At 36.9% G+C, this 23,064-nt stretch overlaps 1 protein-coding gene across 1 annotated transcript in view; it reads right to left on the bottom strand.

Moving 5' to 3' along the window:
- Nucleotides 1–23,064, bottom strand: part of mindy3 (MINDY lysine 48 deubiquitinase 3) — a 79,664-nt gene that overhangs the window by 16,268 nt on the left and 40,332 nt on the right. The window contains exons 11-12 of the mRNA XM_007906402.1: nt 14,514–14,586; nt 2,708–2,780 (exon numbers count right to left, since the gene is read on the bottom strand). Coding sequence (XP_007904593.1) covers nt 2,708–2,780; nt 14,514–14,586 — 146 coding nt within the window. The remainder of the gene's footprint in view (nt 1–2,707; nt 2,781–14,513; nt 14,587–23,064) is intronic.

Below are 23,064 nucleotides of genomic sequence, written 5' to 3'. Positions count from 1 at the left end.
GAAGCATTATTATAGTCCTTAAGCCAGTTTCCAAATTAATACTTAGGATATGTAAAATTCTGCAAAATCCTAAATGTTGAGAAAAATGAATGTATTAGTATTGGGAAACTTTTGAATCAGGAACACAGATATTTATAGTTTTTATAGTGACAGTGAAGAATCCACCAAATCATTGATGCTTAAATGATTGGTCGAGATGGAATGGAAATCACTTAAAAAACTGTCAAAATATTGGGAGGCCATATGCCAACTGATAAAATTGCAATGTAAATACAGGAGATTTTCAAAATTTAGCAAAGATTATGAGAAGCATTTGCCTGAGGGAAAATACAGGTGTATTATTGCTTCTCAAACAAGTATGTTCCTGATGTACACTTAGCATGGTAATGATTAGTGCAATAGTGACATTTTAAAAAGCACTCCAGCAGCTTTGTGGCTGTTGGCAAAAGTGTCCTTGATGTAAACGGCCTTTCTCCAGGGAGCCCTCTGTACAGCACACATTTTGGCTCTGATGAGACTGTGTGTTATGTAGGGGGTTGTCTGGGGAAATGCTCTTTTACATTGTAGGGATTTTGCTGGCAGCCACACTTGAGTGATGCTGCAAGAGTTTTATAGATGCCCATGTAAAGTTTGCATTGATTTGGCAGGGTTTAATCCTGACCTGTCAGCAATGGAAAAGGCAAAGCATAGATTCTCTAGGATGTTACCAGGAATGAGGGGTTCCATTTTGATGAGACTTGAGAAATTTCTCTAGGCTTATGTAGATTTTGTATTGATTCAATGGGATCAGGGTTTTAACATTCACCCATCAGCAGTAGAAAATTTATAATGTATTCACTTGGATGTCACCAGGAATGAGAAGTTTTCTTATGCAGAGAAACTTCTCATGCTTCTTAGGACTTTTATGTACTACTGATATAATACTTTCATTTTTATAGCGCCTTATCACATAGTTGAAAAGTCTCAAAGTGAAACGTCAAAGGATTTTACTGTAAATTGTAGTGATTTGTAGGCAAATATAGAAGCCGATTAGCGCACAGAAATATTCTACAAACAGCCATGAAGTGAATAACCAATTTTATCTGGAGAATTGTTAACCAGGACGTTGGGAGAAACTCCCTTCTCATTTCGAACAGTGCCTTGTGATCTCTAATGTCCATCTGGAAAGGCAGATCCTTGGTATAACATCTCACCTGAAAGGTAACACCTTTAATGATGCAGCTGTCCACAGCATTGCATTGGAGTGCCAGCATAGACTAAGAGCTTAAAGTATTGATGTAGGGCTTGAATCCACAATCTTCTGCTTCAGAGGCGAGTGCTACAAACTGAGCCACCCTAAACTGACATACTGCAGCTTAGAAGGTAAAGGTCTTCAATGTTATGAAAGCTGTAAATAGCAATACATTATTTCTGCTGGTTGGCAAGTCAATTTAATGTATTTGCAAAAGGAATTAAAGGGGAGATTAGAAGAAAAAATCTTTAACAGAGGATGATTGGAATGTGCAATTATGTGCCCCAAAGACCATTGTTAAGGTAGATTCCAGAAATTCCTTTAAAAAGGAATTAGATAGAAATTAGAAAAACAGGACAATTAAAGGCTACACAGAGTAAACAAGGTATCTCATGTGGCGAAATCTACCACCGCTCACTTGAAAGACCTAATGGCTTGTTTCTGTCCTGTGCCATTCCATGATTCTATGAACCACAGCGAGATTTGCTTGCATTGAAACGTGATCACTAACACGGTCAACTATGATAAAAAGATTAAATATTTATCAAAACAGAAAAGCTCAGAAAAAATCTGTTTATGTTTAACTGTACTTTCAACACCTTTGGGTGAAGGCATGGAGAGACTTAGTTATAAAGAATGTTCACAAAGTCTTGTTTCCCCTTGTTTTTTTTCTAATGAATTTTTATCTTCTGTTGTAGACAGAACTTCCTTGTCACTCCATCCATGTTATGGAAGATATTGCACCGAACATGGCAACAGATCATTATCTGCCATGAAAATGATGGCGCTCACGCCAATCCTCTGCACGTCTAATTACAGTTAAACAATGGTACTGAATACAATTAAGTACTTCTAAATACAATCATAACCATTCTTACACATGTTTCAACTGTTGGTCAGAGCACTATAGAAAAAACACATGGGGGTAACAGGAGTTTTATGAACACCCTGTAGTTGAACAATGCCAAAACTCACTTTCCAGGCTCATACATGAAGCTATGGAGAATGGCTGGTATTGGTTCCTGGCAGAATCTAGTTCTTCAGCAGAGGGGGAAATATTGGCAAAAGAGATCAGTATTATTCCACAATAATTGGCTACAGATTAAATTTCAATATTATGTCAGCGAATTTGGCACAGATGCTTTCAGGGATGAGATTATGCACCAGCTGAATACAGCATCCTATCCCAGTAAGCTATAGCTTCTGCCAGAAAAATACATGCTTTCCATCCAACAACAGATCCCACTTATGACCAAATCGAATATATGAGAATGTGTGAGTAGATATTAATTTACCTAGCTCCCATTTTGGGTCGTGTTCCTGTACAGCTCTATTAAGGTCCACAATTTAAATAATTTCATGTAATGCATCAACAAGGTTTTTACAATTCTCATTTCCCATAAGAACAATGATAATCTCCAATTTAATTTAAGGTTTTATAATATCATATATCATGACGTTGCAAGGAACACTTACTATTCAGGATCTGACACCAAGTCCAATGCTCTCATCACATCCTCCAGTAATGTATCTGGTATAAACCCATTATCTGAAATGAAAAGAGGAAACAAGCCAACTGAAACCCAATAGTAATAAAAAAAACTACTGACCACAGTCATTTTTAGATACGTCTTTGATAAAGGTTTAAAACTTAACAGCATAAAATATACACAGTAATGAAACAAATGCTGCTAAATCACAATATAGTAAAACTTTTTTTTTGCAAATAATACTTGAGTTCAACCGGAATCAGCTTCATCAATGCCTTCCAGTTTATTCGTTAAAATAAAGACTATGATCACATTCTCAATAAATCTTTGTTCAAATGCAATCCTCAATGCTATGAACTGGAATCATCACCATCACTCTTCTCAGATCCATCTCAAATGCTTAAATGCATTTGAAGATGCAGCATCCTAAAGTCCCATTATTTGGTTTAACCTGGTCCAAATATAGAAATGCCCCAAGTATCAAATATGAATAATTCCCTCTGCAACACCATTCTCAGTGCTTGAAAGCCAGATCGCATATTTGATTTCTGGTTTGTGGTTTTTAACCACTGCTTTGCTTAACTCTGAGGTTTTTTGTTCAGTAAAAAACTGAACAAAATACAACGACGACAAGATTATATTTGTAAAGCGCCTTTCACGTCAGGAGGACGTCCCAAGGCGCTGGACAATATACAGCATTTCAGAAAATGTGGTTTTATCAATGAATTTTGATGTTTTGATTCAAGTAAATAAAAATCCTTGCATTTGATATATCGCCTTAACACATTGTCAAAATGTCTCAAAAAGCTTTACAGGATTTACTGTAAAGTGGTAATTGTGTATGTGTAGCGAATCCAAAAGCCAATTTGCACAAAGCAATGACCCATAAATGGCCATTAAGTGAATGACAAATGTCATCTTATTTATAATCTATTAGTATTAAGATATATCCCATACTTGATTAATATCGTTGGTAACACACTGACCGAATAATTTCACTGAGTGATCACAACCAACAATTTTCCTCTTCCAAGTATAGATTTCATATTCCCTCTATGAAAACGTATATTCAATTCACTAATTCTTTGATCATGAACTCAACTTGCCTGTCAATTGAAACTATCATTTTGTTTACCTGGCTCTCCTGGCCACATAGCTGGATGTCATCAACAAAAGTTTTGACTACCTTTTTTTTTTACACACAGTTTATAATAAAAATAATAATCCTTGTATTTAACATAGCTCCTTTCAGGACATAAGCCTGTCTCCAAGCTCTTGACAGCATTTGCTATAAAGTGCATTTCAATTTTGTAAGCAAATGGCGAACTATCAACGATCAAAACATTCGCCTGCAGAACCAACCATAGTCTGGGTAATGCTTTGCTCACTTTCTGCTTTCTATTATCAAGCTGACCACCACAGTTCTTCCCTAACAGTCTCAATTCTAGATTTGCCAATCATTTCTGCAAAGAGCTTCAGTAGATTTGTAAATCACATCTATTGCTTCAAAAACTATGCTGACCTGACAGCAACAGGATATGCATTTTCCCATTTCCGACTGACTGTTGACATGCTAAAGTGGAGTAAAAGTTGCCACGTACTAGTTCACACAATAGCAATATTATCCCAATAGGTCGTGCATCCAGAATAAATTGGGGTGTTTAAAGGGAGATATATAGAAATCAAACCATCTCAAAAAACTGAATTGCCTCCTCTTGTTACAATATTCCAGACACATAAAATTTGGAGAGGAAAACTTGAAAAGAGCCAAAATAACAAGAGGAAATTTTAAAATGTAAATTCAAGTATCTCAATTATTGCTTTTATGTTTATATGACTACGAATTACACCAGCTTGACTTGCTGGATTCCTAATCTGCTGTGAAAACAATATTTTAAAACTTTTTTTTTAAAAAAAGGCTTGAACTTACTGCTGACTGCCAAAGGAAGCTGACTGGCTTGGATATTGTACAAATGGCAGGAAGTAATAAGTCAAATATAAAACAATGAAATGCTCTATTTAAAAACTCTTTGAAGATGTATTCTCCCTTTGCCTCGCAATATGAAAATAGAATTATGTGCAATCATCACCATTTAAATAGGGATTCAAACATCTGTTCAATCGTAGCATATAATGGAATGGACATGGTTGTAAGCCAAAAGCATAAAACAGAACAGCACCAACCTGTTAATGAGTTACTCCCATTTTTTTTATTCCATATATATGATGCAGGAACTTGTTATGCTCCAAAGGTCAAAGTGCTGGCATAGTCACCCTAAGTAGGGTGCAGGATGTCTCAGAAATAGTTCATACTGGGAGTAATGCAGGAAGTCCCTAAGGCAGCATGTATTAAAAATATAGTTTTATCCCACAAACCATCAATCTGGCTTGTACAAATTGTTCTGCACTTGGGACACCACATTGAATGAATAAGATAGATATACATCAGAGTAAAATATCAAGCTTATTCCACTCACAATAACAATCTAATCTTACAATTGAGCAACTCAGGAAGCACAAAAGGTTTTACCATCTCTCCTCCTACCAGTTGCAAATGGTGTACATAAATGTGTGAACCTTTAAAGATGAAATGTTCCCATGAGACTAACATATAGGTGGTTATTCTTTATCCCTAGAAACACCAAATAATATAGCAGTAGTTTGTGCAAATCTCAAATTAACAATTGTGTCTGATGTGTATTGTTCTGATTTGCAGAACAGGGAACAAAACTGCCTGATATTCAGATCATCTCTTGGCGTCAGCCACCATTTTTGTGAAGATGAAGAATATCAGCGCCCAAAGGTTCTCCACGTGTTTTGTTGCACCACTTATGCACACAGAAGGTCACCACACCAAAAGTACGCTCTCCCCTCGGAAACGAAGAGACAATTTCCATGAAATAACAAAAGTACAAGTGCTACAAACTGTATCAGAGGATCCATAGTATAAAATCGATATTATGACACAAAAATAGGAGGAAGTGTCAACACAGAGGACGACATTAAAAAAATGCAGCGAGACATAGATAGGTTAGGTGATTGGGCAGGTAGGTGGCAGATGAAGTATAATGTAGGGAAGTGCGAAGTCAAAAACAGTAGCAAAAACAGTAGAGCGAGTTATTTTTTAGAAGGGGAGAGATTGGAATGTGTTAGTGTCCAGAGGGACTTGGGTGCCTTGTACACCAATCACAGAAAGTTAGTCTGCAGGCGCAGCAGCAATTAGGAAGGCGAACGGTATGTTAGCATTCATTATGAAAAGATTAGAGCACAATAGTAGGGAAGTCTTGCTGCATCTGTATAGGGCCCTGGTGAGACCACACCTGGAATACTGTGTGCAGTTTTGGTCTCCTCATTTAAGGAAGGATGTACTTGCCTTGGAGGGGGTGCAGCGTAGATTTACTAGGTTAGTGCCAGGGATGAAGGGGATGAGTTACGAGGATAGGCTGACCAATTTGGGCCTATATTCTCTAGAATATAGAAGAATTAGAGGGGATCTTACAGAAACCTATAAGATCATCAAAGGGCATGATAGAGTAGATAGTGGGAGATTGTTTCCCCTGGTTGGAGAAACTAAAACCAGGGGTCACAACTTTAAAATCAGAGACCAGCCCTTTCGCACTGAGTTGAGGAAGAACTTCTTCACTCAAAGGGTGGGGAATGTATGGAACTCACTACCCCAAAGGGCTGTTGATGCTCAGTCCTTGAACATATTCAAGACTGAGATAGATAAGATTTCTTATTGCAAAAGGGATTATGGGATATGGGGATAAGGCAGGGTTATGGTATTAGCTGGAGTTAGATTAGAAGATCAGCCATGATTGAATGGCGGGGCAGGCTCGAAGGGCTGAATGGCCTACTCCTGCTCCTACATGTTATGTTATGTTATGATATAACACAAGTGNTTTTACATTGATTCTACACTAGTCTACCACAGAACAAAAACATTAATGAAACAGTCAATAAAAGCCAGGATATGACTTAGCCAATTGAATGTTGCCAACTCCAAAGCATCATGCCATGCACATATTAAGACTACAATTACATGTGGTACAAAATTCTTAAAAAAAGGGAGTTTTATATTGAGACAGATTCTTTTATTCAAAAACGTGAAGCAGACAGGTAGTGTAAACTGGAATATTGGAAGGAAAATGAAATCCCAAACATACAGCGTGACAGCAACGAATGAAAGAATCACAATTTTATCTGGCAATAAGTTGTTCATGCCCTCCAATAAATTCAATGCTCATGCTTGTTCAGCATTCAGGCACTAGTTCACACCTCATAAACTCCTGAATTAATTGCTTAAATAACCAGCATTAAACCCATTTAGTTGGTCATGGAAGAGTGGCAAGGATTTAGTTGGTCGTGGAAGAGTGGGAAGGATTTACAGTGTACCAGAATACTGTAGCATTTAATAATGTTATGCTGAACCAATTATTTTCACTTTTCAACCACTAGTCTGTATTCCCTTAAACCAAGTAAAAAATCTAAATTGCTGCCATTGCATCATATAAACATTCACTACTTCCTGAAAGTCGACAACATTCCTTGCACACCTACTGTTGTAAATTTATTGTTAGCTTCAAAGTATGCAATGATCCAAGCTTCACAAAAAATAGTAACAACTCATCCTCCATATGTTTTTAGTCTCATGTGAAAACATGTTGGCAGTAGCATCCAGCAAACATCAGGCAGTTGGAAAGATTTGTTAAAGAATGAGGTCATTATGTCCTGCAGCTCTACTTTCTATCCACTATATATGCACACAAATATTAAAAAAAATCATTCATTTAAGGGGAAAGGTACAGCTGAGTTTTCTGATTTCATCAGACAAAACTGTAATCGATTGGCATAGGGGGATGCAGTGAAAATGGTATTTCTTTCCTTTTTGTCTGTTGGATAAACTTGGTGAGCCTGAACTTACATATTGTTTCAGCCTTAGGATTATTTATTGCCTTAAAAACTTAAATGTAGCTCCAGTTTTTAAGTTAGTTTTCTGCAGGTCTTTCAAGGGAATGCAGAAAATTAGTAAGATTGAATTTAAGAAATTGCCTAAATTCTATATGAGATTTTTTTGGTCAGATGGGTGTCTGACATGCAGAAACCCATGACCATGCTAAAAAGTATCCAAACCATATCAAATGCAAGGATTATTATTATTATTATTATTATTATAAACCATAGTGCATCCCATCTGTACATGGAAATTCCTGAGATAGATTGTTTGAATGGAATGTGCACTCTCTCCCTGGAGGGACGCATCCTGCTTATCTAATTCTGGAAAGTATAAAGCGCAGGTTGTAAAAGACAAGAAGATTCCCTGCCCCCAGTGACTGCTTTGCCCTTCCAAGTCCTGCTGATGAGTCAAGCTGATCAGCAGTGCCCTGGAATACTGCGGACCGGCCTGGCTCAGGAACTGAACTATTAAGATCCTACAGAGGGTTGGCCTGATTCTGACATTGCGATGCCATCCGTGTCACCTTGGAGCCAGTTCAGCTCCAAGGAGACCCTGCTTATCTCCCCCAAAGAGGATATAACATTTCTACATGAGCTGAAATGTTAAGACAATGAATAATTGTAAGGCTTTAAACCATGTGGATTTAAGGCTTTTGTGTGCCAAATTTCTTTTTAAAAAGACAGCATTAATCAAAGAAATGTGTTTCTTTCACTGGTTCATTAAATAAAAGCATGCCATGGTGTATTTTTGAACCAAACAGACCAAGAAATTGCAGGTTTGATCACTGATACTTGCTGAGTTAGTTGATCTCAGCTGGGATCAACTACAAGTGGCCTCAGCATCCTGAGGGTAAGGAGGAGAAAATCATCCAGTCACATTCCTGATTGCAATTCCAACCAGTAAGTCCTGCTGCAAGTCTATGTTTAGGCAATGAACTGGCTGAATGACTGCATTTAAGAATTTTTCCAAATTCTGTAAAATCTTAAACTTTAAGACCATAGTCTTAAGGTTTAAAACCATGAAAAATTCCTCTCCTTTTAATAATACTTGCACTTGATACAACGCCTTATTACATCTTCAAGACTTCTCAAACTGCTTCACAAAATATACTGTGAATATATTATAAGCTGAGGAAGGCTCTTGTTTGGCTGTATTGTATTCTACTCTACTCTATTCCCAGTCAAATAGCCCAGTGACTCACTGATCCGACTCACAGTTGAATCAGGTTTCCGTAGGCAAGATAACATTACATTAACATAGTGCCTATAACATTGAAATGTCTCAAAGAGTTTCACAGATGATTGTTGTCAAGTGGGGTAATTTTCTATTTTTGAGTAAGTCTCTCCAGTTACCGTTCCATCTCAAACCTACCCTTCTTCTCCAAAGTGCTGGACTGTTTCATTGTCTCCTGCTTTGCTCCTTCTTCCTCCTCCACTATTCTCTGTTTGAGTCCATCCAATCTGGATTCCATCCCACCACAAGATCTACACAGCCCTGATCCAAGTCACACACATCATCTTCTCCTGCAACCTGTACCTTCAGATGCTCCCTATGCCTCCTTGATCTCTCCGCTGTTTTGCACTGCTGATAATGCTGTTCTCCTCCTAGTGTTATGTCTCTTCTAACGTTTTCTGCTTCTGCCCCTGTACAGTCATGCACCGCGTTCTTCAGGGTTCTATCTTTGGTCCTCATCTACATTCTCCCCCTTGGTGACATCTTTTACATGTATAAGGATAACACCAAACTCCATCTTTTTTGACTCAACTTCAGGACCACTGCTGTTCTGATAGGCTGCCAATCAGACATCTTTTCCAAGCCTTAGCTTTCTCCATCTCAACCTCCACAAATCTGAGGCTACCTCGCTCCTCTTCCACCAGTGCATTCCCACTTCAGGTTCTGACTGTATCGACCTCCCGTAACTCAAGCCTGTGTGGAACCGTAGCATTTTTTAAAAAAACCTCAACTCCTCTTTAAACCTTTCAATTTGAGCTCTGACCAAGTATTCTTTCCTCCATGTCTGTAACCACCCCAACCTCCATACATCCGAAACTCCCATCCACACTTTTGTCACCTCCAGACTCAACTTTTCCTATTCTGTATCCTGGCCTCCCATCTCCACTTTCCAGAACTCCAGTCAACAACACAACAACATTACCTGCAAATGTCCCATAAGCCCATCATCGCCTAGTTCTACTGGCTCTCTAATGCCGAGCGACCAACTTTAAGATAATTCTCCTTGCCTTTAATTGTTCATTCTACCTCAGTGATCTCCTGCAACTCTACTCCTCCAGCTGCTATCTCCACTCTGCTAATTCTGACCTGTTTCATGCCCCCTGCGTCCTCCATCCCATTACTGCCAGGCAAGCTTCAAACCACCCTCCCTTTTCATGTTACTCACCTCATCCCTCCTTCTTGGCTTTCAAAACAAATCTTAGAAACCCCATTCTTTGATTTTTCTTTTGGCCACCTCTTCCTTACCCCTCAGTCTCTCCAAGCTTTAGCTCATGCTCAGTCTCTGTAAAATGTTCTGAGACATTCTCCCTACATGACAAGTGATGTATAAGTGCAAATTGTTGCTCTAGTCTATTTGGACAGCAAACAGTACCTGTGTTATTACAAAAAAGTAACCTTTTAAAGTTAGAAATAGTGAAAAAGAATATATTACAAGTAAAGACAAAATAAAAAACAACAAAGTGAATAGGATGACAAGGCAGCTAGTTTTTTTTGTTTCAGGTTTTTTTTCTTTGTTTTATTTGTTCAGGTTTAATATTTCAGTAATACTAAGCTTAATGTTTGATTAGTTTATAGTAATTTGGTTTTCAATGCATGAGCTGAAAATGTGCAGAATGGGTAGCTGAGAAAACAAGAGGTTTCCACTGACTTGGCAGCAATTGAAGGGTTAAATCTACATATTAAAATCAAGCATAACATTTCCTGAACTATGCCCCAAAAAACAAAACAAAACTATACATTTAATTACTTTTGCTCAAAAATAATCCTCAAGGAACATACGACACTAATGGTTGGTGAATTTCTGTTTTAAAGCCTTCTGCCCATACGAAATAAAGATTACACTGACTGCATGTTAATTCTCAAGAAAATACTGGCGTACAGCTCAGGAAAAGGTCTGCTGAACTTCTGCACTGTAGAACATTAATCCACAACACTGCTGCAAAGCTGGAGGATGGCCAACACAAGAGTTTGTTGGTTTTGGCAAAGCAAATTGAACGATTAGTAATCTCCATTCCACTCTGTTCATCAAACTGTAATTGGTTGGTTATTACTGTAGCTATTTGTACACACTGTTAAGTTCTCAATTGTTGAGCCCTGATTTTCTATTTCATTTTTATAGGTGGAGGAAAAGATTTAACTAACACAATTGCAAAATAACCAGAACGGTTCATATTATCTTTGTATCAATCCTCACAGTGGACGTTATGAAAAGTGTTAAAAGAAACCCAATATTTGACTTGATATGATGTAAACAGCTCTAATCTTATTTAATGTTTGCTGATAGATCAGCTCTGGTGTATTTGAGAAACACAGTTGGTATTAAAAAACGGAGTTTCTCAGTTGGTAGCTCTCTTGCCTATGAGTCCAAAGGTGGATAGGTATCTGGGGAAGACGGGTTTGCAGGGTTATGGGAAGAAAGCTGGTGATTGGGGTTAGTGAAAGTGACTTGCTCTGTCAAAAAGCCGGCACAGACTCAATGGGCCGAATGGCCTCCTTCTGTGCCGTAACATTCTATGAAATCTATGAATCAGTCATTTGCCTCACAGCCTTTTGTGTGTGTGATCTTGCTCTGCAAAAGGGTTTGCCTGCCAAAACAATCATTACACTTAACAAGAATTATTTGTGAAGCGCTTTCAGGCATTTTCACTTGATAAGCTGTTCTAAAAATCAATTTTTTAAATTTATTTTTCCTTAAATAAAACAAAGTACAAATTTATGACTGCAGGCTGCAGACTAATATTCTGTACCTTTGACTCCTGTCAAAACTGGCTGAAGAATTTCATATGTCTAATTTTTATTCAAAACCCTGAGTACTACAGAATCTATTCTCGAGCAAACCCCCAAAACCCCACAAAATTCATATTAGAGATGTGTCCTAAGATTATCAGGAATTAAGGAAGATTGCTTTATTTAAGAACACATACACATAAGTTAGATGAATGATAAGCAGTCTATTCTTGAAGCCGCAAAGGAGTCTCATATACTGAAAGTGAGCAAAGTTAAACAATCCTAAAATTATGGCAAGAGAACCGCGCAGGATTCTTAATTAAATACACAATGTGATTATGGATAACAACTTCTTTTATAAATGTTTCCGGTGTCCAAATTAAACAAATTAAGGTTATGAGTAATATGTTCACATACCAGATGTTTGATGAACACACGATAAACAGTTTACAGCAAAATACTAAATTCATTTTTGATCCCTTTATAACTAGTTAGTCATTGTGCCTTCACAGTATACCAATTACCTACTCGATGCACGTTTGAGAGACGAGTTTGTTAATGTCAGTATCGCTTAAATCTGCTTGCTTTAGATGGTATTTTATGACACCAAAAAATACCTTTTCACTGCTCACCCTTCAAAACAAATTTGAATTTGCAGCAAGCACAAAGTACAATTTTTATTTTAATAAAAGCTGAAAATTATTATTAAACCCAAATCTCATTCATGTTATATTTGTAATGTGAGCAGAGCTGAGGTTTTACTGTGGAGCTAGAGATTTACAGTATAAATGCTATCTTTCTGAATAAAGAAACTCCTAATGTACAACCAGAGTTACTGCTCTCAGGCAGTTTTCCCTAGTCAGCTCACTTATTCACTAAAGTTTGTTTTTTTGAGTCTAACATGGAGTGAGTGACGATTGTAACAATCTAGAAATAGTTACTTTTTGAGAAAAAAAACAACCTACTGGGAATCTGAACCAGAAATCATTTTATGTTTACTTTGGGGACTGAAATGTGATCCTGTGATTAAAACCTTTTTTGTTATTTGTTTATGTAGTGATCTGTGTAGATTATATATTCATTATACATTCCTGAAGAGATATCACCAGATACGCACCAGTTTAAACTATCTGAATGCGTGCCCAACATGTGAAGTCCATTTCCTTTTAGTTGTCACAAAAGTCAGCAGCAATTTGTATACTTCTACTGTCCATATCATTCTGTAATGCACAGCGATAAAATGTACACATTTTTCATTGTGGTTTGAGATTGTAAAATCTAATAATAGTTTACTTGTATTTTGGATGTCTTGAAGCAATGTTTACGTGAGGTATTTATATTTTATCTGGAGTGGGTAGGAAGTTACTGCTGTGCTTTCACTATCACATTTACACAGGGAAAAAAATGAAACAGCAATGCTACATTTCCCAGAGTTCTGGAACTTGTGCTGTGCCAAAATCGAATCTCTATTTCACTGATCATTGGTAATAAGGTTCACAGATGCTACCCAAATAGATTTACAATAGTGTTTTAAGTTATAAATCATAAATGTATGGAGCTATATGTCTAAAAAAAAGGAGTCAACATTTATTAATGATTCTTCAGGTCAAAGCAAACTATTCCACATCTACAACCTAATCTGTCTGAAAATGGAAAAAATAAACCTCCTTTTTTAACTGAGTTGAAGTGTCTAAAGCTATTTTTCCACACAGAAACAAAGTCGAAAATATGACATCTTGTTTTTGATCACATCTTTGGAGGTCCATTTTGTTTTTTTCAGGATAATCTGTGTTATCATTTGCCTTTAAGGCACTGTGTTAACACAGTATTGGTTTCAAAGGTGTTGGACACTGATTTAAGACACTGAAAGTAAATGGTAGTGAACAAATGTGGATTTAAATAGAGATGGAATTTTAATGTAATTCAATTACTTTGATACAAAAATCTTTTTTACAACAGAAATTATTCTCCTCAGAATACGGGTAATGGAAAACCATTTGTATGTAAACCCCATATCTATTTGTGGAAATTACACCAATGAGGCATATTGTTTTTTATTGCTATTTTTGGTGTTGCTATCCAAACAGTGTAACCAATAGATGTTGTGGTGAATCAGGTTTTCAAGACAAAGATCTGTTGTAAAAGGGAAACTATGATGAATGAAAATCCCCACTGCAACAAAGGAACTGGAAAATGCATAAGGTTAATTTTCCTGCTTCTGCTACATTTCCAGGTACACAATGGATTACAATTGTTGAAGCCTGAAGAAAAGCAAATGAGTCAATTTAAAAAAACTATGTCTGAAAGCTAGTTTTATTCTACCTGTTTATCTAGTGAAAATAGTAGTTTTGACAGTGAAAGCAGTGATGAAAAAAGGCATTAACAATAAGGAAATCATGTCTAATACAATCTTTAATCAGTGGGTCTGAAGGCGAATTGTTTGATGGATTTTCCATTCACTGTGATGTATACCCAATTTTGCTAGTTGAACAGTTTTGCTGACAAAGCAGAGGGATTATTTATGTTTTTAATTGAAGCCAATATCATACCAATAGATTTCCCCTGAATTTTCTCATTGACATAAAGTGACAATATCCAATAGCATCAACATATTTTGAGTTCTGATTCAAACATAGAATGAAAGGAAGAAAGGATGAGCTCTGTATTAGCTTAGCAGAAATGAAGGATGGCTTCAGAATCCTTTTCATGGAACACTGACTGTATTTAAGAGACATTACAAACCAAAAAAACAAAGCTGGAACCCTGTCTGAAATACTTTCCATTCATTCTGCTCACAACACTTAGATCCAAAATTGAACCATTTGTACATATCTAAAGTATATGGTTATAGGAAAGTAAGTGCAAGTCATCTTACCTTCAGGATCGTATGTCTGAAAGACTCTTCTAGCTTGTTCCCAAGGAGATTCTGGGGCAACTAAGGACATTTCCTAAAAAAAAGATACTTTTAAGTATCAAAATATATACAGTTTTTTGGGTTTGTTTTCAAAGGGAAATTAAAAGGTTGACCAAAACAAGATTTACACACCACTTAGTGCTAATCTCTTGTGGCTAAATCTTCAAACACTATATTACAGTAAATTTCTAATAAGTGCATGGGGATTTTTAAAAAAAAATCCCGAATCAAACAAGGCAAAAGAAGAGGCAGATTCTCATAAACTATTACATAATATTTCACTAAAAAAAGAAAAATAATCCAAGTCTATAGAACCAATGTGTAGAATATATTCAGCTGAAAATAAAAATATTTCCTTTCTGCTTAGAAGTAACCTTTAGGGCCCAAATATATGGGAATTGTCATGTATTTCTGCAAATCACAATATACCAAGAGTAAAACATTATGCTTTACTTATCAGCTGAAACACTGTCCAAAGCTCCAGTTGAGGCATATCTCTAGATCATTCTGAGATATCATACACTAACTGTAGGTGGGATCCATACATAGTGAGAAGATCTCCACCAACCCAAGGCAATGAGATCTAGACCATACATCACAAAACACAATACTCAAAATATTCCTCTCCAAAGTGGCTGGGGCAGATACTCAATCAATTTGTGGAAGCAGTGTATTTTCTATTTTTGTGATCCTTAATGCCTTTTATTGAAAAAAGTCTCCAAATTCTTGCACTTGGTTTCTTCAAAAATAAATAATAACAATAAAAATGTTGTCAATCAATCCACGACCATTTGTGGGACACTGCTGTGTGCAATTGGCTGTAGCGTTTCGCCCACAAAACAGTCACTACACTTTACAGTATATTATGTGAAGCTCTTTGAGATGTCTTGACAACGAGCTAAGGCACTATATCAAATGCAACGATTATTATTCTCTCATGCTTTCCAGGCTACAGGTTGATGTTATAAAATGATGACTTACAGTGCAAAGTTTGTTGGGAATTTAGAGCAACTAATAAACTTTATGGGGTACATTTCAGTCATATTTTTAAACTGCTACAGAATCACAACATAAATTTTGGATAAACCGGGAATACAAGGGACGAAATCCCTGTAATGCTTTGAAAACTTTTATAAAGCAGGTTTCATTTTAAAAATCACAATCCAGTATTACAAAGAAAGTGTGAGATAGATAAAATATTTGTTAAAAATCATTGCAACAGCAGGTCACCCAAACACTAAAATGTCTAGCGACGTCAAAATTGCAACACCAGTCTCCAAATCCAGTTGGAAAGTTTGTGTTGTGTAAACTCATGCTCATTATGGGTTATCATATAATCCCATTATTTTTGTTTATGCCACTGAAGATGAGGAATTCCAATACAGCACTGAAAAGCATCTAAATTAGCTACACCTTTGCTTGGTTGAAGGATTGGCAATTGCGATAAATCACTGGAATACAAGCTTGACTTCTGGAATCTGGTTCAAGTATCCTGGGTACGGTTTCTGGTCTTCATTCCCTTGAGATAATCTGGATTTGGCATTAGAAATATTTTACAAGTGGGACAGCTCCAAACTTGCTTAAACAAAAGTATACACTTTCTTTCTCTCTGCCAGACAGACACATTTGGTATGTATTGAAACTGTTTACAAGTGGAGTGGCTGCTCTGGCAATACTTGACACAAAGTGGAACAAAGCCACTATATAATTATGCTTAAACTACAATATACAAGGCAAACAAATTATTCAAACCCTTTTGATAAAGAGTTCCAGTTATAGAATATTGATAAAATGTATGCATCACAAGAGTGCGTTACACTTCACACCAAAACATTCCTACATCATGAAGGTTATGAAATGTCTTGATGCTAATAAGTACAAGGACACTTAAGCACATGATTTACAATAATATTTTCAAACGTAAAATAAGTTTGAACACAGTGAAATAACAATCCTTTCATTTAGTATATATAGCATCTTTCACGTCAGAAGAATGTCTCAAAACTTTTCACTGGGTTTTACTTTTGTTCAAGGTGATTTGTTTTAGTGACTATTTTGTAGGCAAAACAAACATCAACTTGTAAATCTATAGCACTCTTCTGACTAATGTCTGAGCGCTAAATAATGGTGTGTATTGATGCTGAGCTGGAAAAAGAGGGGAGATGACCAAAAGCACGGTCGAATTGGAAAGTCTTCAAATGTGATTTGAAGATGCGAAAGGATAGCGGGATTGAGGCAGGGAGATAGATTTGAGGCATAGTGGCTGAAAGCACGGCCACCAATGGTGGAGCAGCAGGGACGAGGGACGTGCAGAAGACCGAGGTAGGCACAACAACACAAGTTTCATGGTGGCTATATTTAAGCATTTGAGCTTCAATCTCAATTTATGATGTAATCGCTCTTAATTGTGGCAGTATTTTAACACTTCAAATCAACTGGATTAGGGTAATTTAGTCAGTGGCAAAACCCATTAAATGGCAAAGCTCATTCCGAACAGTCAGCAAAATAATGCAAATCCATCTCAAGAGCAGACTTCAAATTGGAAACAGTGACCTGTGTACAGAAACTTTGCTCTTAAGAGCAGCCATCAAATTTCTCGATAGTTCCACTTGCAGCCTTTCCAACTACCCACAAAATATTTGTTGGCACATATGCAGTTATACTCCTCTGACAAGGGGGAATATAGGGTCTTCTTCGAGCTGAGTTGGCTCCAATACAGCTTGCTTGGCAACAGAATGTTGGAATCAAGTCAGTTCTGTGTGGCAATTTTATACTGCAAGTTATTGCTCACCAACAAAGATTGCTATAGAATTGTCTGTAGGCAACAAAACAGCAATGGAGTTCAGGATTATTGGCCTTTCTGAATCTTCCTTGGAGAGCATGAAGCAGCAATCATCATTGCAGTGGACCTTATTTCACTTCACTCCTCTCTGAAGACAGAGAAAGGCTGATGACCTCTTGACCTTTCAATGCTATTACTTAAGAGTTAAGTGGCCAAGTCTTGAAGAGTTATTTTACAGACTTCAACACTGATAACCTTGAGCAGTCAAACACATTGAAGCTACTTTTCGTTTCTTTACTGAAAGATTATGCACCTGGCCCAGGTTAGTTCCACTGTACTGGGAAACAGATGACAAAATACTTAGCAACTCATGAGAAAGTTCATATGAAATAGGGTAGTCCACCTACACAGAAGCTAGCACTTTCGAGAAAATCTGCAACCTTTATTTAATCAATTCACTTTTTTCTGCTGTATCTCAAAATTGCTCTTAAAATAAACTTTACTAATAAGGTTTTTTCAAAGTTTTATTCGATAGCGCATATTCCATTGAAGATATTAACGAACCAATTTTCAATATAGTTGTAACAATACACAGCAAAGATAGTCCAGGAAAAGACTGTATTTAAGCAATGTTCCCACAAGGATTTTTGCTTCTTCCTTAATCTAGGAGAGATTTCCCTGTATGAAAACATCGAGAAAAAGATTTATTCCCTTAGGAGGATCCACATAACTGGTTAATATAACAGCATTGAAAACATGCATGTGCAAAATCAGAAGAATAGTGGGGTAAGGGAGACTGTTTTAAAAAAACACACAACCATCATTTGTGCTAGTATCCCATTCCTTTTGACTCTGTCAAGTGCATATTCATCCAGGAATAAGGATGCCTTGTGTATTTGGGGAGAAGGAGAAAATTAGGAAAAAAGGTGCATAACACTTCATTTACACAAAATTTGAAAATGGTTCTAAGATTTATTATATGCCAAATATAAATTATCCAACGTCACAAAAGGAAATGTAGTTTGAATGTAGCTTTTGGCTGCAAAGAATCTTCATGAATGCACTGCGACATAAATGGTAAAGACTGGAATGAAGTTGCCAAGAGAAAATTAGGACAGTAAACAAGTCAATTACTGACAGAGGGAGCAGAGACTGTTTGCCTCCACTACACATATTTCAAATCCTACTCCTTAAAATGCACACAAATTCTCACATGTCTTAAAATAACACACTACACATTTCAGTGACTTTTCAGGGCAAATTACAGGTTTAGACAGATGATTTGTTAATCCATCCTTTGTTTATATAAATGGCCTTGGTAATAAAACCATTTCTTTCAAATTTTCTAATAAAGCTGTAATCCTTTCCTCCCTAGTGTCCCTCGAGTTCAGGCATCAACAGCTTAACAGTCTTTGTACTTGACTAAATTGGCAGATTTAGTTAGGAATTCTCCATTAAAAATGACTATTTTCTCTCCACCCGCAGCGCCCCCCCACCGATGAACGACTGAATCAGATCTGTGATTAAATCAGATCTGTAGATATTTCATTCATAATCAGTTAACCTTTTCAGCAATGAAATGCAATTTTCCAACAGTTTAGAAGCAACATTACTTTGTAATGTGCGAGTGATATAAAATGTGGGGCAGTCTGCTTCTGCAACAACAAACATCTTAGATTAGCTCAGTGCCGAACAGTTAATTAAGTACCTTTTCCCCTTAAGGAGGATAGTCTTCAGTTAGTCATGACTGACTGACTGACTATAAGGAGAGGGAAAGAGGGGAAATAAGATGTCTAATTACACTATGGAAACACTACTTATTAACTCATAAAAAACTATACATGTCCGTATTTAAATCAATGTACAAAGCTAAACGTCATTTAGTTCATAATTATATACGCACAAAAAAAATTGGAATCTAAATTACCGTTTTAGTAAATCAGGCACACAACTTTTGAGGAGTAATACCACTAAACTAAAGCTAACACAGATTGCATACGGAATGATTACAAAATAAAAGAGATGCTGTCATACACTTCAAATGTAAGGATTATTACTCACTAGTTATAATTATCAGAATTAAAATGATCAGCACTGGTTAGGAGTATGGAGGAGTACTGTCTATATAACGACAACTTGCATTTATATAGCACCCTTCACACGGATTAGCTTCCCGGGGCGCTTAAAACCATGTCTCGCCCTCTCTCTGGGTGACAAGGGCAATAGGAGGTTAAGTGCACTGATCTTTAATTTCTGGGATCTCGTTTTAATTTTATTCAGACCAAGGACATTAAATTCTTCTGTCTACCACTTCTAATCCTGAGACTTCCAGCTGCTCCCGGGCTGATGGTTCATTTCAGCCCACACACTATAGTGATTGAGGCATTTAAACTGTTGAGTTGTATTTCCTAGCTAGATAGAGGGATCCAAAACAACAGGATAAGGAATCGATTGGGATGTTTAAAATGGAGATAAGATACTTGGAAAGTAAAGGTATTAAAAGGAAATATAAAAATGGGATTAAATGCTATTCCATGATCTAACAAAATGACAGAATAGGCTCAAGGGGCTATTCCTGTCCAAAACACTGATAAATCTCCTCAGAATAACAGGCATATTCTTGAATCATAATAATAACACTTAGATTCCATAAAGCCCCTTTCATGTCGGACTGACTTCCCAAAGTGCTTCACAAGATAAACTGTGAATTGCAATGACTTTGTGCTTTGTGGGCGAACCAAGCAGCCAATTTGCACATAGCAATGTTCCAGAAACAGCCAATTAAGTAAATTACCAATTTTTTTTTGGGGGGGGATTGTTGGCTAGCACACAGGAGAAACCCCCTTCTCTTTTCAAATAATGCCACAGGATCTATAATGCCCACCTAAGTAGGCAGATGGTACTCGGTTTTACATGTCCTCCAAAGCACACACCCAGCCGTGCATGAAATGTCAGTTCCAAGTCCTGAAGTCGGCCTTGAACTCCCAATCTTCTGACTCTGAAGCGAGAGTGATACCAACTCAGCCAGACTGACCCACTCTTTGAAATAGCTCTACTAGAATATTGTTAAACATTTCAAAAATTAATAAAGCTTCATAAACTTTGTCCTATTCCTTACTAAAAATGAAGACAAAAAGATTATTCCACCAATTAAAGTGTGCTACTTAATTCCCATATAGCTCAGTAAGTTCTTGATTTCTACATGATTTGTTTCTAAGTTAGCTGATCTCAACCAGTGCAGCATTTTGTGGTGCTATTATTGGCACCAAGAAGACTTAAAGCAGCCAGAGTTCCTGTTATTGATCACTATCTAATGGTTCCTACTGAATAGTAGGAATGTGAGAACTTCAGGTGAGGCAGGACCACCCTGACTGAACAGTGAACAGATAGTCAAAACCCATAAGTGAATGGATGCTTAGTAAAATCTCACACTGAAGCGTTCTGAGTCACTCCCCACCCGAAGAGTGCTATATAAATACAAGTTGTTATTGTTGATGTGACACGCAGCATTAGAAGGAAAAAAAAGTCAAAGGCTTTTAGAAGAGAAAGGGGAGGAAATTAACAAGTAAAAAAGCTTGTCACTTTCCCAGGCAATATGCCAGTGCCCCATTGAGGACTCTACCCAACCCATTCAATATCCTAAGGTTAACAATGGGTAAAATATCTCAGAGGGGGGTGGAGTAGAGAGGGAAGCAAAAGAAAAATTCTGAACTCCGGTTTGAGTTTTGTTGATTCTATATGTGTAAGATCAGAAAACATCTACAATATCCATGCCTCAACATTTTGAAGATCTGAATATACCATTTCTCCTTTTCTTCAGTGAAAACACGATGTGTTTCTCAAGTCTCAAAATCCTCCCGAATACTCTTCTCTGAAACCTTCAATCTACCGATGTGCCGTGTTCTTTATATTGTTAAGCTTCCCAAAACATTCCAAAGATAACATTAAAATGAGCTCCACAAGATCAAAATAACCAGTTTTAACTATGATTCAAATCCCAGCACTTGATCAGTATCCCTAACCTCATATTAACCAGATACTTTCAGTATAGCTGCCACAGGTCTTTCCTTTTCCGGGTTTGCTAATCGACCCTATTTCAATGTGTTGCCATTCGATGTTTTCTTAGCCAGTACCTTAACTTAAATGTTGCCACTTCCCTTTGTATACCATCTACTCCTTCTCACATGTCATTATCACAGCAATGCAACCAATCAATAAATTTTACATTACTAAAAATATCTGTCCTTTATAACTTGAGTAGTAGAAACTTGGGATTTCCGACTGTGGTCCTAAGCCCTTATGTATGAACCTTACTGTGCTGGTACCAGAATACATGTTCACATATGTGAATGTTTCATGTTTCCACATTAAGGTCTATTTTAGAAGCCTGTAAAATGTAGAAAGTGGAAACAGAAGGAAGTAATGATTACCACAGTCTTGAAGTCCTGTGAAAGCTTGAGTTAAGAATATGAGTGTGTCAGTTTTCATTTCAATAGAATTAAATTATAGTAGTTGTAGGGTGAATTTATGAGAGATTAAATAAATGAATAGTTGAAGGAAACTTGATTTTCATTGTCCCATCAAAGTGCATGTAGGAACAAGGTATTTAACTGAGAGGAAAGGAAAGTTTTGCTCAACGAGAGCGTGCAATCTGAAGGAAGCTGATGAATACAGAGTGGAACTAACAGGATAGAGGATTAGGGTTGAAGAGTGGAGGTTATTGTTCAGAAACCATGAACAAAGTGGAAGAACACAGGCAATGACTGCTCTGATGGAGCAGAAGCAGACAAGACCAAACACCATGGAGATGTCCAAGGAAGTGTTCCACTTTGTAGTGCTTTGTTGGAAATTATTTACTGATAAACACAAGTTGAATATCATAAAGTTTTAGATTTATGGGTGACATGAGAAAATGACAATAATATGTATTCTCGTTTCTAAATATTTAGGAATATAGGAGAATTAACAACAATTTGGATTGGCAGTGTTCACTAATATAAAATATAGCAACACGAGTAGGCCAATCAGTTCATTGAGCATATTCACCTATTTTACAAAAGTCATAGCATATCTATTTGTCTGTTTAATGCCTTTTCCCATATGCTTTAATATTGTAACACATCTTGGATTTGGATAGCTCACAAGGCCTGAGTTAAAGTATGGTTTGAGTGGTGAGCTGTACCTTGATATTGGATTGAGTAGGGAGGAACATAGGGCAATAACAACACTATGCATCATCTGGGAGCACAGTAGCTGTCACAGGATAGGACTTCAAAGACAGAACTTCAGGATTTTTTCCTCTAAGAAAAACATTCCTATGTACCAAGAATCATCGTAGAACAAGATTTACATCATTTTGTAGTCAACTCTAAAATGGTCTAAGAATTCTGATATATCAAAATATGTTGAACTAAATTCTCCCACCACTTTAGTTGATCATGTATTGTGTCTGTGGAAAATCCAGGCCTCAAACTGATCAATGCAAACAGATATGAACTTTACAAAGCTCAAAAATTACTCCTGTTATGGTGTACAGGTTTCCATCTTATTTTATTCATTTGCACTTTAACCCTCTTAGAAAAACGTGAATATGGAATCCAATCTTTGTTCGTGGATATTCACAGCATAACTTTCCTGAAGTTGTTACTCATATTGACCCAAAGGTGAAGATTTTGTGGGAAGGTACTGCAGCCTTGGGCCATTGGTTCCAGTTACAGTTCAAAAGTATTA

Source organism: Callorhinchus milii, unplaced genomic scaffold, assembly GCF_018977255.1.
Source record: "Callorhinchus milii isolate IMCB2004 unplaced genomic scaffold, IMCB_Cmil_1.0 Scaffold2, whole genome shotgun sequence".
Taxonomy (NCBI): domain Eukaryota; kingdom Metazoa; phylum Chordata; class Chondrichthyes; order Chimaeriformes; family Callorhinchidae; genus Callorhinchus; species Callorhinchus milii.
This window is presented reverse-complemented; position numbering and strand designations above follow the sequence as displayed.